Consider the following 17,299-nt stretch of genomic DNA (forward strand, 5'->3'; position numbering starts at 1 on the left):
ACCCTCCCTCAACTGCGGCCTGCCAGTCAAGATATAAACTCTCATCTACTGCCACTCTAGCGCTGTGCCTGCCTGCCTGCCTGCCTGCCTGCCTGCCTGCCTGCCTGCCTGCCTGCCTGCCTGCCTGCCTGCCTGCCTGTATGCATGCATGCATGCTTCCTGTTGCAATGACCACGGACTACCCCTTTGATCCAGTAAACAAAGCCCCAATTAAATGTGTTCTTTATAAGCTGCATTGATTATGGTGTCTCTTCATAGCAACAGAACAGTAACTAAGACAAAAACCTACATGGTCTTGCATAAGGTTGTTTACACACAGTTTGTTGTGATGGTTTGAATGAGAATGGTGAAAGACTAGGAGGTGTGCTCTTGTTGGAAAAGGTGTGCAACAGGGAACCAGATCTAACATTTCAGAAGACAACTGCCATTCCCAGTGTCCTCTTCTGCCAGCAAGCACCTTACATTAACTATATCTAATTATTATTATTCTATTATTATTATATCTATTATTATTCAGCAAGCTTCTTATAAAGATCAAATATTACTGATATGAAGAGAAAAATATCTCACTTCTAAAATATCAGACTTAACTGTTAGAATGTATCAATTAATATTTTAAAGCATTCGAATTCACAGGAGTTCAACTTAAATTGAAATTAATGCTGTCAGTGTACCTGATTAATCGAAAAATATCCTAGGCCCTTTCTTTCCCTAACAGCCACTGTGACAGGGTGAAAACCGACAACTATAGAATTCACTGTAACATACCAAACACACGACACCGCCTAGATGACCACTTAACTAACACTGCTCCAAATCAATGGCAGACAAAAAGTAAGGCAGTCAGAAAAACACCTAACCCTTCCCAAAGGTCACTTGTCGTCATAATTCTTTCTGTTTCTTACCATCACCTCCATATTCTTATGAGGTTCCACAAATCCATTCACAGTTAACTTCCGCAGCACTGAAAAGCAAAAAGTTTCACTTGAACCATACTTTTTCATATTTTATTCTACTATGATCAAAATTAAAATGAATTTTAATAACAAAACTCAGACAAGCTTAAAGGTATCTGTCTCCTCACAGACAATAAAGGCAGGTTACCCACAGTCAATGTTTGTCCTCAATGTAGCTGCACTGGGTATACAACTGTTAGTATCATATATTTTGAAATCGAGAGTAATTCATTCTTAGAAATTTTAAGATACAATTTAAAACTTCAACTCTAGACTATGTGAAAACATAGTGTCTCTCCTAAAACCAATAGAAAATTAAAACTCTTTCCATAACTGGAATAGACTAGAATGCTCAACTGTAAACACCACATCTTATGGTAACTAAAACCTGGGGCACAATGACAATTAAGGTAATAGTTTTTTGAGTCTGAGCTAGATTTAAATCCTTTTTCCAGTACTTATAACTGCATTGCTTAGGGCAGTTTTTCTACATCCACTTTCCTAGTGGAAAATATGGTTACTATATCTGACTTCATAGTTACTAAAGGATTCACTAGTATAATACCTCGAAAACAGCACAATTCCACAACAAGGATGATAGGATAAGACAATCTGGAAGAGGGTAGAACCTAGGGACTCTTGAACAACAGACAACACACAAAGATTGGGCCTCAGCCCAGCTGAAGATAAAATTTAAAGCTACTTTAATAAGTAAGCAGTGCTATCTATATTACTATAGAATATCTATTACATGATGTTCATGAGTCCAAAGACCATCTATTAAAATTAAATTTAGGCTGAGTGTGGTAATGAACATCTTTATGCCAGAACTCAGGAAGTTGAGGAAATTAGATCTCTGTGAGTTCAAGCCCAGCCTGGGCTTCCTACATACTGAGTTCCAGGTCTGTCTATGTTTAAAATAAAGCTCAGAGTATAACTGTCTACAGCCCAACTTCATAAATGTGGGCAGTTCTTTAAAACCATTCACACTTTTGTTCACAGATCTTACCAAGTTTGGAAGTTGTGCATACACAGTCTAGTCAGTTCATGTAAGTGATGTACTAGGTAGGAATGTACCAAGACAGCATAGTGAGAGTCCAAGGTATAGTGCTGAATAAATCAGGGTTAGGAAGAGGACTGCACAGGAGTGATGATAATTGAACAGATGAGTGAGTCAGAAGGTTAAGGAACAACAGGCTTTACTCAGTAAGGTCAGTAACTTGGTTTATGTTAGGTAAAATGGAAATGATGCTACAAAAATGCTTGCAAGCACACTATGGGAAAGCATGGGCCAAAGTAGCATCCCTACTCCCACCTCCTAAATTAGGGTGAGCCTGAGGCACAAACATTCAAGACACCATTCAACCAAGCATGAAGGACTGGAGCATTAACAGGACAATGGTAACAGTAGAGCCCAGAATGAGAAACGCAAGGCAAGGTAGAGGCACATGAAAGAAGCGTGGTCACAGGCCTGAAACCACACTGACATAACTCATCCACTGAAAAGGACTTGATATTCTGACATTTCTTACAAAACAAAAAGATCTCTAGCTCTTGTCTTACAGAGAAATCAACCCATTTTCCCAAGTGCAACTGAGAAAGAAATCTGTCCAGAGCAACTACTCGACAACTGTTCTAAGCACGGCATTCCAAAGATGAGCAGATCCAGTTTAACAGTACCTTTTAACGACAGCAGTGTTCGCTCTAGTGAACTCAGAACTGCAGCCTCATTGCCAGAAGAAACCTGCTGTAGGAATGTGTCCGTATGATGGTTCCACAGAGAACAGGCAAAATTATAAATTCCAGAAGCTAACTGCAAGAAAATGCACCAAATCTGTATATGTTACAAGCTTTAATAATAAATTACAACTACCAAACAATAACGCATTATGGTCTTATAATGAAAACCTTACCTTCAGTGAAGATTTTCAAGAATTAAAAAAATATGGTCATGCTTGAAAGATTTTTAACATAGTAATGGTTATAGTGTACACTGGTTACTTTAAACACACACATACACACAGGGGCACATTCCTAAAGAATGTCTCTTGACACTCAGCAGTTAAGACCACTGACTGTTCTCCTACAGATCCTGGGTTCAATTCCCAGCAACCACTTGAAGGATCTGATGCCTTTTTCTAATGTGTCTGAAGGCAGTAACAGTGCACTCATACATAAAATAAATCTTCCAAAAAAGGAGAAACGAATTAGTCACATATCAATATTTACCCCAATGGTATCTATATTTACAGCCTAGTGTTTAGTTTTGTTGCTCTCTGTATTCACTAATGAGTCGAAAGTACAGAAAATCTATCATTTCTGTACATCACTCGGTATGTTACACATACTGATGTGCTGAACTGTAAAGTTAGTTAGACTCCTGTGTTCCTCCTCCAGGTCTGTTCATGGTGTTTATGTATTGAAAGCTAGAACTATACAAACCACATGGTTTTCAGAGTATAGCTCTAACCTGGAACAATGTTTAAAAGCTGACCAATGGCCTGGGAAATGGCTCACTTACACAGCACCTGCCTTTTGTGCTTGGATCCTGGTGCCCATCTCGGCACAAAGAGGAAGGGGAAGGACAGAAGGACATGCCCGACCCTATGCTTCTCAGGAATCGAGGAAGCTCTGCCTCCTGATATGACACTCTGAAGCATAAACTAGTACTCTGTTCAACTTTTCCCATGTACAGACACAGTAGTGGCAAATGACTATAATCCCAGCATTTCAGAGGCTGAGGCAGGAGGATTATCAAGAATTTTAGGTCAGTCCCAGATAGCTTAAAACAACAAAAGAAAAGTAATGCACAAATATAAATTGAAATAAGTTCAAATAGCCACAGGACCTTTACCTCAGTACTCTCCATTACCATGTATGTTAAACTCACTGAAAAATGAAGGAAAAAAAGCAATAAGCATTCTTTAGTTCCTCGAAATAAAATGACAACCCCGCCTGGTATGGTGGCGTTACACCCTAACATCAGTGGCAGGGAGTCTGAGGCAAGAGGATCACAGGCCCACCTGCACAGTATACACTGAAATCCCAAAACAAACAGAAGAATCCTAACTTAAAACAAGATTAAACTAGGCAAATTGAGACACACTTGTAATTTCAGTACTCATAGACTAAGGAAGAAGAATCTGACATTTACCGCCAGACTGAGCTACACAGTAAGACCCTGTCCTTAATAAACAGACTAACATATAATCAAGCTTGAAAAGAAGAGTTAATCACATAGAAAGTGGCATTTCCTCAGGAAGGCAAATATTAAGGAAAAATCAGCCACCCTGAACAACCAGTACATTTTAAAATCATGTCAAAATGTCAAAGTGTTTTATAAGAATGGCAGCAAAAGAACAAGATGATCTTTACTATTATAATTTTTAAGCAAAAGTTCTGGTGGCAATGATATGGTTGTTTGAATAGGAATGGCTCCCCTTAGGCTCTTATAAAATGCTGTCACCAGAGAATGGCATCATTAGCAGGTGTGGCCTTGTGGAAGGAAGTGTGTCATTTGGGAGGTGGGCTTTGAGGCTTCAAATGTTCAATCCAGACTCGCCATTCGCACCCCACCCCCGTGCCTGTCTCTGTCTCTGTCTCCCTCTGTCTGTCTGTCTGTCTATTCACCCCCGTTGCCTGCTAATCCAGATGTACAACTCTCAGACCCTTATCCAGCACCATGTCTCCCTAAGTACTGCTATGTTTCCTGATCTCTGAACCTGTAAGCCAGTCCCAATTCGGTATTTTCCTTTGTTAAGAGTTGTTGCAGTCACGTGTCTCTTCTCAGTAATGCAAAGCCTAACTGAGACACAGGAGAATATTTTACTTTACCAAAATCTGCTATCTGCACACAGAGTGAAAATTACACTAAATATGAGTTTCTCCACTCACTCCCCAAAGAAGAACTACTACAAAAACATCTCTAAGTACCCTAATCAAAAGATTAGGATAAAAGGACCATTTCCTTCATGGTAGAATCAAAGTCATTAAAATAATATTTTGCTTGTTCCACAAAATCCTTTACATTTAAAACCTGAATCTAAAAACATGTGTAAGAAAGTCTGGTAATTCAGGCAAGCAAAAGAATGATTAGGGGGCTGGAGGAATGGTTCAGTGGGTAAGAGCACTGACTGTTCTTCCAGAGGTCCTGAGTTCAAATCCCAGCAACCACATGGTGGCTCACAACCATCTGTAATGGGATCTGATGCCCTCTTCTGGTGTGTCTGAAGAGAGCGACAGTGTGCTCATATACATAAAATAAATAAATAATTCTTAAAAAAAATAGAAAAGAGAAAAGAATGGCTAGCTTGGGGGAAGAGGGAATTCAAATCAAGTCTCAGTTACACAATAAGTTTGAGGAGGCCTAGGTATCAAAAAACAGAAGAGAGTTTATAAGATGGCTCAACAAGTTGGATCCCCAGAACCCACATAAAGTACAAAAAGAGAAAAATCAACACCACAGTGTTATCCTCTCATGTCTGAACACATCATGTACAAATATACAATAATAAAAACGTAACACACCACTGTCCAGGTGTAACGAGATAGACATGGTTAATGCCAGCAACTGGGAGGCAGAGGCAGGCGAATCTCTGGGAGTTCAAAGCCAGCCTGGTCTATATAATGAGTTCCAAGGCAGCCAGGGTTACAGAGAGACCCTGTCTCAAAAAAAAAAAAAAAAAAGTAACAAATATTAAATGAGTAGGATGTAGAACTCCTGTAATACTAGAGAGGTAAAGGCAGGAAGATCAGTTGTTTGAGGCCACCCTAGACTACACAAAACTGTGTCCAGTGGGCAAAATTGAGCACTCTCATGATCCTAGGTAACTGGGAAGCTAAGATTGGAAAATCCTGAGTTCCAAGCCAATCTGGGCAACACAGAGATACTATCTCAAAAATCTAAAGGATAGATATAGATATAGGCTAGAGAGATAGCTCAGTGGTTAAGAGCACTGGCTGCTCTTTCAGAGGACCTGAGTTCAATTCCCAGTAACCACTTGGTGGCTCACAACCATCTGTAATGGGATCTGATGTCCTGTTCTGGTGTACATGCAGAGAGCACTCATATACATAAAACACAACACAAAAAAAGATATAGATACTAATGACAAAGGTCTTAATCTATTACTTCTTTTTTCTTCGCATTTTGTCGTCTTTGTAGTTTTCACCTTTTCTGATCCTATGAAGTATCCTTATTTTAATAAAAGCTCTTATTATCTTAATAAGAGAAGTATGTAACTGATATATCTTGCATACGGTGTTTCTGAATGAGGGCAGTATACCACTTTATATAGAAACAAATAAACAGCATGAAAATATTTTCCTTAATTAATGCTCTTTGCTTCTTAGTCCAGATCTGCAGCAGAACGCCTGAGTAAAGACATCGGACATGTACTAAGGCTCCAGGGTAAGAGCTTTCAGATACACCACTGCTACACAAACAAACGACTGCAATGCACAAGCAATCACATCAGCCTTTGACACATACCTCCTCCTTGATTAAACTTTACTCAGCCTCTCCTAAATCCCTTTCCTCATTAGGTGTGGATGTTTAGACTTCCTGGTCTGCCTCTGCATGAACAGTTTAAGAAACCTCTTCTGAGAATGGAATAGTCAGACAAGACTCACCCCAATCCCGCCCCCGGACATCTTGATCATTCTCAGTATCTGTTTCGGTTCCTTACCTCAGTCCCCAGACAGTGTCTCATCGCACTGGCCTGCCTTCAGAAGCAGAATTCTGTTAGGTCACTCTAAACAGAAGCTGTCCCTCACCCTCACCTGGCTGTTCCCTCTGAGTAACCTCCCACAGGTCCTCCTGACCCCTTGACTGTAACTCCCACTTTTCTGACATTCAGCACCATACCTGATCTCTCTTCCCAACTGCAAATCCTCCTCTGGAAGCCCCTTTAACAAGTATTTCAACAACTGTTTAGTCCTACTGTAAAACAAGGAAAGACAGATTTAAAGAAAGAAACCACTGTCCACTGTCATATATACACAGCAATATAACCATCATCTGCTCCAGAAGCCATCAACTGAACCTGCTCACAAAAAGTTCACATGGAAAAAGACTAAGTAATGAAGTCAACCAAGTAAGAGGAACACAAATATTTTTCCTACATTTTCTCTAAAGCACATGGCAGAAGTATGTTCAGTAACACTCTACACAAATAAGCTATGTGATAAGCACTCCTGAGAACTGATTTTCCCAAACCGTAAGTGGTGGATTTTCTATTTCTAACCAGAAGATAGAGTGCCACCAACTGACAGCTTGGTGACTTCAGCTGAGAAGGACACACTTACTCTTTCCAATAGACAAAGCAAGTCATTAAAGTAAGTTTAACTTGTCTTACCCTTTCAAGTATTCTTAGATACTAAGGTCCACTGTCCTCACAATTCCAACTAGGAAAAGGTAGCAATAAAATATTAAAACTGTGGAACTTATAACCACGCAACAAACTGTAGGAACCCAGACTCCTGAAACTAATCGGCAAGAAGCAGTCAGCAGCACAGAAAAGCTGGGCACAAAACATGGCAGACAAACAACAAGAACAGAACAGAAGAGAGTGACAGTCTTCTACATTATTTAAACAAAAGAGAATGGCAGTCTTCTACATTATTTAAAAGATTTAAGAGATAAAGCTCACCTCCTCACTCAAAGAAATGCTGTGTAAAAATATCTTTGAAAAGAACTGGAGAATAATCAGATAAGACAGGAATATTAAGTCATTTTTGTTTTTTACTTTCCTCAGATGTGACACATTAAAGAACACATTTTTATAGATAGATAGAGATGGATGGACAGACAGACGGACGGATGGACGAATGGACAGACGGACACAGACACTGCTGCAGCCTGTGTTGGGCTGGGCCAGCTCTCCTGTGCTCACAGTGCTGGCTCCCATCAGGGCCAGCTCCGCTTTGTTGCCCAGGAGAGGTACAGGGCCCATTTTCCCAAGGGCTAGAGCCAGTGAGGAAGCAGGACTAGGTCTCCTGCTCTCATGCCAAAACAGTTAGAGCAGCTTACGCTGCACAGTCTTCACAGCAGTCTTCCCGCACAGCTATCTGTACCTCATCCCACCAGACCAGATCCCATCCTAGCACCTCCTTCCTTCCTACCTTCCTTCCTACCTACCTGCCTGCCTACATACATACCTGTGTTTCCAGGCTGGGCTAATCTAGTTCACAATGAGAGGTGCTTTCTCCTAGATATGTTTAGCACTATATAATCTAAAGAGGCTGTTTCCATGAAATTTTGCTTTATAATTTTGTTGTTTTTTTTTTTTCCTTATTAAGGACATTTACTTGGGGATGGCTTAAAGGTTTTGAGTTTCAGTCCATTATCATCATGTTAGGAAGCAAAGCAGCATCCAGGCAGGGATGGTTATAAAGGAGCTGAGAGTTCTCATTCCAAAGACAAACAGTTTTGTTAGTTTTTTGAAGATGAGGTTTTATTACATGGTTTAGCTGACTTGGAACTGGAAAAGACATCAGTTTGGCCTCAAACTCACAGAGATCCACCTGCCTCTGCCTCTCACGGGTGCTGAGATTAAAGGTATATGCCACAATACCCACCTTAAATACTGTCATTTCTAAGAACAGGACTCTTCTTCCATTGTTTTTTGGGGTGCTTTGTTTTTACAGTGCTGGGAACTGAATCCAGACCCTTGTGCTCTTCCTAGGCAGGGAAGCATGCCATCACTAACTGTATACTCAGACTAATATTCACTAAACAGTCACTAAGCACCAACCACCATGTGCAGAACTGCAGCAATAAAAGTAGCAGCGATGGAAGACAGTTAGGGGAACATTTAGCATTAGATGCTAGGCAGACCTGTAACACAGGAGATAGGGAAAGGAATGAAACAACACTAAACAAAGCCAACCATAACACTGAAGAGACTTCCCAGGCTAAAACAAATACCTGCAAACAAAATCAACAAATAAGACTACACCTATTAAGAGCCCAAGTAATTCATACTTTTATTGCTGAGTAAACTTTAAGAAAGGTTAACTGTATCCCAGAAGTTCTACATATTTGACATTGAAAGACAGAGTAGATCATTTCTTTAACCCTGATTCCTAGAAATGGAGCAAAACAACTGGAAGTGGTGGTGCAGCCTTTAACCTCAGCACTTGGAAAGCGGAGACAGGTGACTCTCTGGGGACCTGAGCATCCCTATGTACATAGTGAGGTCCAGACCAATCATGGCTACATCAAAAAAAGAAGAATCCGAGTAAGGCAGATGGCTCAGCAATTAAGCAAACATGTTCTTGAAGACGACCAAGGTTCAATTTCCAGAACCCACATGGTGGTTCACAGCCATCTGTTATCTATAGTTCCAGGGGATTTGATGCTCAATTCTGAATTCTAAGGGCATCAGTAACACATATGGTGCATGCATACACACACACACACACACACACACACACACACACACACGCACACGCACACGCACACGCACACACGTAGGCAAAACATTTATACACAGACACTGAAAATAAGTCTTTAAAAATAGTTTTAAAATAAAACAACTGAAATCAAGCTAACGTAATAAAAAACAGCAAAGCAACCCCATGACTATCAAAAAGAATTTTTTATTCAACATTCTTAGAAGATAAGACAGCATTGTTTTTAATTTCTTATTCTTTTTGTCACATCACGCACCCCAGTCTCACTCATCTCCCTGTCACTTCATATCTCCCCTTTGCCCTTGCAACCTCCTCCCCAAAATATAACACACACACACACACACACACACACACACACACACACACACACACCCCGCCATCAGGGCCAGCTCTACTGTGCCGCTTGGGCAAGGTACAGGGCCTGTTTTCCAAGTGCTGCCAGCAGTGAGTGATGGATAGGGCCATCACTCCAGAGAGAAGCATCCAGTAAGGGACAGGGCCGGTTCTGCACAGCCCCTGGACATTGAGGTGGTCCCAGGGGCTGCTCCCACCAAGGCCATCCTCAAGTTCTCTAGTGGTAATACAAGTCATAGACATCGACACTGACCCCTGCCACTTCATAGTCACAGACTCAGACATGGCCCTGAGTGACAGCTAGGGCAGAGGCCAGGTGGCAGGGCTGGCCATTCACAACAGCCTACCCTCTCCACTCCTGAGTCTCCAGTCCCACAATCAAGCTGCTTCCTTTCTCTTTCTCTCCCATCTGTCCACCACACACTTGCACATTGTGGTGGCCCCAGGTTCAGGCTGGCCACACAGCTAGCAGGTCCCTGGTGACATCCTCCATCCATGCTGCTATGTATCACGTCATCACGCAGATGTCTTCAGCCTGCCTGCCTGCCTGCCTGCCTGTGCCATTCACTGAAGGGGCACATCTGTGGGTAGCATGGTGGTCCGCAGGTCTCTGTCAGTCTTCCTCTTTCTGAGCTGCCTTTGATGGGTTTGACTTGATTTGATTTTTGTGAGTCCTAGGCATGAAACAGCCTTGGCTACAAAGCCAGGCATCAAGCTAGGATGACAAAGGCCTGTGTCTGCTCTGCCCTGACTGAGAGAAGAGCAGCAACACCAACCAGGTATCCATCTGCCCATTGCCCGGTAAGACAGGTTATTTACACCAACAACGTTAAAAGAAAGACAATAAAGTGACATTCCAGCTTACGCTTTGGGCATGTAAGAATTACTATCTAGAAAGACAAGCATGGTGTGACTTGCATGAGATCCTAGCACATAATTGGAAGACAAGGACAAGAACATGAGTGCGAGCCAGTCTGGGCTGCTTCAGACAGGAAAGGGAAGAGGAGGAAGAAGGAGCAGCAGACAGGAAGGGGAAAGAAAAGAAGAAAAGAGAAGAAAAATACTATGACCCAAGATTTGGAAGCTACAACCTCAAGAGTAAGGATCTCAAAAGAGTGGCTCTGAAACTCCTCATCTGTTACCCAGAGACTGAAACCTAATGTGGATTTGTTGTTGTTCCTCTTTGCTTTACTCTGTTGCTATGTTATCTAGAGTAGTTGTCCTAGACAAGCGAATCTTTGCCCTCAGTCAAAATGTAGCTGAGACTATGTATACACACTGCTGCATCTGTCAAAACTAATGTACTGAACATGAGAGAGAGCCCAAAGATACACATGTCTCTTCCCCCCATTTCCCTAAACTGCCCTCCAACCAGAGCACTACACTGTGCACAGGGCAACAAGTAAGCTAGCCTTCTGTGAAAGAAGAAAGCTTTACAAAGACTCCCTTCTCTGGCTCCCCATTGAACTGTCTATGTTCCGTATGCCAGCTCTTCAATTATTCCTCCCCATGTCCGTTAGGTGTCTTCTGCAGAGATAGACAGCGCTTAGAATTTGTCAGGTGTTCTGGCTTTAGCTGTGCCAGAATATCCTTTATTTTAAAAAAAAAAGGAGGAAAAAGAAAGTATAGATACATGTGCATATACCTCTGCACAGGAGCTTAAGCATGAGGAAGGTAGCTGTCAGAAGGAAGCAAGCATGGAGAAGGCTGCTTAAGAACATGCTAAATGAAGAAGCAGAAGAAACCCTCCAAACCTGCAAGGGAAAGACCACTCACTGGGAAAGCCCGAGGGACAGAATACAGTAAGAGAAGGAAACAGAGTCGCACAAAACAAGCTATTTCCTATAAATACCTTAGTTTTCTGAGTACTATCATAAACTTTCTACTTATGCACATTTTTCATAACTACCAAATGTGAGCAAGACCAAAACAAACACCTTCAAATTCAGCAGTCTTACATGGTACAGTCCAAAGTGTCACCGTAAGCAGTATGGAGAAGGTGACACCTGGTAAAAGACTGCCACCGGACACAGTTTGGACGGAGTGTGCTGGGTGGGCTCGGGTGTGTCAATGCCCTGAACTAGCCAGGTGTGGCAGGCAACCCCAGCACTTGAGAGGTGGAGGCACAAAGATCAGCAATCCTGTCTTCCTCAGCTACATAGCAAGTTTGAGGCCAGCCTGTACCATAAGAAACCCTGTCTTGGGGTTGGGGATTTAGCTCAGTGGTAGGGTGCTTGCCTAGCAAGCGCAAGACCCTGGGTTCGGTCCCCAGCTCCGAAAAAAAAGAAAAGAAAAGAAAAAAAAAAAAAAAAAAAGAAACCCTGTCTTAAAACAAAAATTAAAAACTGGAGACTGGAGAGATAGGTCAGCAGTTACGAGCACTGACTGATCTTCCAGAGGATCCAGGCTTAACTCCTAGCACCCACAAAACAACTCACAACTGCCTGTAATTCCAGTTCCAGGTGTAAAATCTTCACACAAACACGCATACAGGCAAAACACCAATGCACATAAAAATATTTAAATTTAAAAAAAAAAAACGATAAAAATTTGATCTATAGCTGGTGGTCCTATTTTGTAAAGCCTTGGAACTTTAGGGACTGTGGCCACTAGCAAAATTAATAGGGTGAAGACTAGGGGTTGGGGATTTAGCTCAGTGGTAGAGCCCTTGCCTAGCAAGCGCAAGACCCTGGGTTTGGTCCCCAGCTCCGAAAAAAAAGAAAAAAAAAAAAAAAAAAAAGAAACCCTGTCTTAAGACAAAAATTAAAAACTGGGGACTGGAGAGATAGGTCAGCAGTTACGAGCACTGACTGATCTTCCAGAGGATCCAGGCTTAACTCCTAGCACCCACAAAACAACTCACAACTGCCTGTAATTCCAGTTCCAGGTGTAAAATCTTCACACAAACACGCATACAGGCAAAACACCAATGCACATAAAAATATTTAACCCTGAGATTTCACCTCACACCAGTGAGAATGGCTAAGATCAAAAACTCAGGTGACAGCAGATGCTGGCGAGGATGTGGAGAAAGAGGAACACTCCTCCATTGTTGGTGGGATTGCAGACTGGTACAACCATTCTGGAAATCAGTCTGGAGAATCCTCAGAAAATTGGACATTGAACTGCCTGAGGATCCAGCTATACCTCTCTTGGGCATATACCCAAAAGGTGTTCCAACATACAAGAAAGACACGTGTTCCACTATGTTCATAGCAGCCTTATTTATAATAGCCCGAAGCTGGAAAGAACCCAGATGCCCTTCAACAGAGGAATGGATACAGAAAATGTGGTACATCTAAACAATGGAATATTACTCAGCTATCAAAAACAACGAGTTTATGAAATTCGTAGGCAAATGGTTGGAACTGGAAAATATCATTCTGAGTGAGCTAACCCAATCACAGAAAGACATACATGGTATGCACTCATTGATAAGTGGCTATTAGCCCAAATGCTTGAATTACCCTAGATGCCTAGAACAAATGAAACTCAAGACGGATGATCAAAATGTGAATGTTTCACACCTTCTTTAAAAGGGGAACAAGAATACCCTTGGCAGGGAAGAGAGAGGCAAAGATTAAAACAGAGACTGAAGGAACACCCATTCAGAGCCTGCCCCACATGGGGCCCATACATATACAGCCACCCAATTAGACAAGATGGATGAAGCAAAGAAGTGCAGACCGACAGGAGCCGGATGTAGATCGCTCCTGAGAGACACAGCCAGAATACAGCAAATACAGAGGCGAATGCCAGCAGCAAACCACTGAACTGAGAATAGGACCCCCGTTGAAGGAATCAGAGAAAGAACTGGAAGAGCTTGAAGGGGCTCGAGACCCCATATGTACAACAATGCCAAGCAACCAGAGCTTCCACGGACTAAGCCACTACCTAAAGACTATACATGGACTGACCTTGGACTCTGACCTCATAGGTAGCAATGAATATCCTAGTAAGAGCACCAGTGGAAGGGGAAGCCCTGGGTCCTGCTAAGACTGAACCCCCAGTGAACTAGACTGTTGGGGGGAGGGAGGCAATGGGGGGAGGGTTGGGAGGGGAACACCCATAAGGAAGGGGAGGGGGGAAGGGGATGTTTGCCCGGAAACCAAAGAATTATTATTAAGTATTAAATAAATTTAAAAAAAAATATATACACAGGTGAAAAAAAAATCACTAGTTTTAGTATCAGAGGCTCAAAGTCAAATATTAAAGCCAACCATTTAATGTGTTCATAGCTCTCCAGTAAGGCCGTGATAATGTTTGAAAAGTCTGAAATGAACTTAACATTTTTAAGTGAAAGTATTATGATATTTTTCTAGTTTTTAAAATGTAATAAGTGAGGCCTCTTCCACAGACACACAAAAGGCATCATCATAGTACAATTTAGCATTGCGAAAGAAAGATCATTCCAGATTAGTCTCATTTATCAAAACCTTACCGAGGTACAATTTGCATTTCAGAAAATTCAACCCTCTCATCTGGTATGGCAGCAAATGATTATAATACCAGTATCCAGGAAAAGAAGTCAGGAAAATCAGTTCAAGGCCAGCCTCTGCTACATTGTGATTTTGAAAAGTCAATCTGCACTTCTCAAGACCTTGTCTCAAAATAAACAAAGCTTAAAAAGATAACTCATCCTAAGTGATCAGATTTTAAGTGCATTTATTGAACTACATGATGATCATCATGATTAAACTTTTTACTAAGACACTCTTTGCCCACTTAAAGAAAACCTCATTTCCAGGGGCTGAGGATTTAGCTCAGTGGTAGAGCGCTTACCTAGGAAGCGCAAGGCCCTGGGTTCGGTCCCCAGCTCCAAAAAAAAGAACCAAAAAAAAAAAAAAAAAGAAAGAAAAAGAAAACCTCATTTCCATATTTAGCCTAAGACAGCTGCTAATTTTTGTGCTCCAATAGATTTTTCATTCTAGACATCTTATATAAACTTAATAAACAATATGTTCTCTTGTGTCAAAAAAAAAAAAAAAAGATAAAAATTTGATCTATAGCTGGTGGTCCTATTTTGTAAAGCCTTGGAACTTTAGGGACTGTGGCCACTAGCAAAATTAATAGGGTGAAGACTAGGGGTTGGGGATTTAGCTCAGTGGTAGAGCCCTTGCCTAGGAAGCGCAAGGCCCTGGGTTCGGTCCCCAGCTCCGAAAAAAAGAACCAAAAATAAATAAATAAATAAATAAATAAATAAATAAATAAATAAATAAATAAATAAATAAATAAAAATAAAATAAATAGGGTGAAGACTAGTCTGAGCTCTCACCTTCCTGATCCACCAAGATTTGAAAAGCCTTTACCAATATGTCTGCCAACATCAACTTGGCCTTCCCCGCCATGATGGACTGAGAGCAGGAACCAAATAAACTCCTCCCCTAAGTTCTTTCTGCTTAGCATCATCACTAGGACAAAGGGAGCTAATATAATCTTTCATTTCGACCTCTACTTTACATCCATCAACTATCTAAACATGCCAATCCTACTTCCTAGTTTTAGTACTGTACCTGCCTAATTTTAACACTATACCTTTCCCACGGCTTTCATGAAGAGATCTGTTATCACATCTCAGCTACACTAACAATCTCAAACCAATTTCAAAGTGTTTCCTAACACAAGCATCCTCACTGACATCTAAGTGAGCTTTCCATACATATCACTGCAGTCCAGATTAGAAAGATTTCAAAATCATTCCAAAAATATTAATACAAGAAAAATTATAGTCATTTTATACAAGTATCATTATTTTCATAATCAAATGGAATCATGCTAAATACTCACATCATAAAATAGCTTTCTGTCAGCAGCCAGGCGTTTGGACGCCAGTGTCTTGGTAACATGGTAGAAGGTAAGCAAAGCTCTGTGCTGTCGAAGATCATCTTGGACTTTAACAGACTCTACGAGAGTGGGGATGAGCTCGGGCCACTGCCTAGGGCAGTCTAACCGAGCCACCTTCGCAATCAGCACTGCAATCTGGGTTGCAATCTAAAGAGAGAAGAAAGAAATCACGAGAAATAACTATGAAATCAAAGCAAGGGATAAATAATATACTCATGTTTTGAAATTACCTCTGAGGAATTAACTATGTTGAACAAATATTATTAGAATTATACTAAATGACTTAATGCAGTTGTCCTCAAGGTATAGTCTATACATTCTAAGAGCTAGCAAATTTCTAATTACTCATCGGTTTGGTTTGAGTCTTCATTTTTTTTTTTTTTTTAAATCTTCGTTGGATTTTTTTGGTAGGGGCAGGGACCTAACATGTAACTCAGAATGGTCTCAAGCGCGCCACTCAGCTTTCACCTTTTTTATTTCGTCACTGACCTGGTTTATTGGTTCATTAAAGTTGGTGATGAGTCCTGCTCGCAATGTTGACTTTTCTTCTTCTGAGAGAGCACTGTAAAAAAGTAAAATTATTATGCAAGAGAATGCTACCCAGTAGCAAGGAAGTCAAGAACTGCTATGAATTTTAACAATAAAACACCATTAAATACACAATTATCTGCTTAGTTTTGAAAAGAATCGTTGCCATTTTTTAAATGCTGGCATACATCAAGTGAGAAGCCTAAAGCTCCTTCACAAACAAATAAACAGAAAACACAATACAGAAATCCAGAAAATAAAATAAATCCACAGTAATAATGCAATATGCCGATGCTCACCTTTACGAATGTAAAAACAGTTTTCTACAAAAAAAGATATAGACTTATGGTTTCTTTTATAACTCTTCCTATAAAATTTTACCCATAGGAACTGGAGATGATTCAGTGGCTAAAGCATTGCCTGCTTTTCCATAGAACCAGTTTAATTCCCACAACCCACACAATAGCTTCTAGGCATCTGTTATCCAGCTGCATGAGATATGAAACCTTCTCTGGCCTCTGCAGGCACCAAGAGCATATATGGTACACAGATATACATGCAAGCAGGCAAAACACCCATACATATAAATAAAATTTTAAATTTACAAGTAAAGACTCCGAATCAAAGAATGGTTGTCAGAAAACTTTTTAAAAATGAATTTAGGTAGATGGTGAGATAAGGCAAGAAGAAAAGATACTTGCAGTCACACTTGCCAACACAGACTCACAGGTAAAAGGAAAGAAGTAGTATAAATTGTTCTCTGATCTCCAGATAGCACACATACCAGCACATAAGTATGTGTACACACACACACACAAACCTATAAAAGCAAGTTGGCTGAGGATCAGAAAGAATACCCTTAGTTCTACTTCTCTGGAAGCACATGCAAACAGACTTCGGATTTTTGAGCCTAGACTGATCTATGTAATGAGTTCCAGGCTAGCCAAAGCTATATAGTGAAATCTTGTCTCAAAAAATTAACTTAGTCTTTCATTTTACATCTTTGGAAAGGATAAACACAATATTAAAATTTTTTGCTACAGAAAAAGAAAGAAAATATTGAACCAAGAAGTTACTATGGATTTTATGTATGTTGAATGTTAAACTGGTTCAGTCGTTTGACATTTTTATATTTTTCCCCTTGTGGGCCAAACTAACCTCTGACTCAAAATCCTTCTGACTGAGTCTCCAAAGAGTTAGAA

The 17,299-nt window shown here is 40.7% G+C and overlaps 1 protein-coding gene across 5 annotated transcripts in view; it reads right to left on the bottom strand.

Moving 5' to 3' along the window:
* Window positions 1-17,299, bottom strand: part of Ipo11 (importin 11) — a 173,170-nt gene that overhangs the window by 134,487 nt on the left and 21,384 nt on the right. For all 5 annotated transcript variants that reach the window (XM_063282684.1, XM_063282685.1, XM_063282683.1 and 2 more), the window contains exons 4-7: window positions 16,059-16,131; window positions 15,513-15,716; window positions 2,637-2,769; window positions 906-964 (exon numbers count right to left, since the gene is read on the bottom strand). In XM_063282684.1, coding sequence (XP_063138754.1) covers window positions 906-964; window positions 2,637-2,769; window positions 15,513-15,716; window positions 16,059-16,131 — 469 coding nt within the window. The remainder of the gene's footprint in view (window positions 1-905; window positions 965-2,636; window positions 2,770-15,512; window positions 15,717-16,058; window positions 16,132-17,299) is intronic.

The sequence above is a fragment of the Rattus norvegicus genome, chromosome 2, assembly GCF_036323735.1.
Source record: "Rattus norvegicus strain BN/NHsdMcwi chromosome 2, GRCr8, whole genome shotgun sequence".
NCBI lineage: Eukaryota > Metazoa > Chordata > Mammalia > Rodentia > Muridae > Rattus > Rattus norvegicus.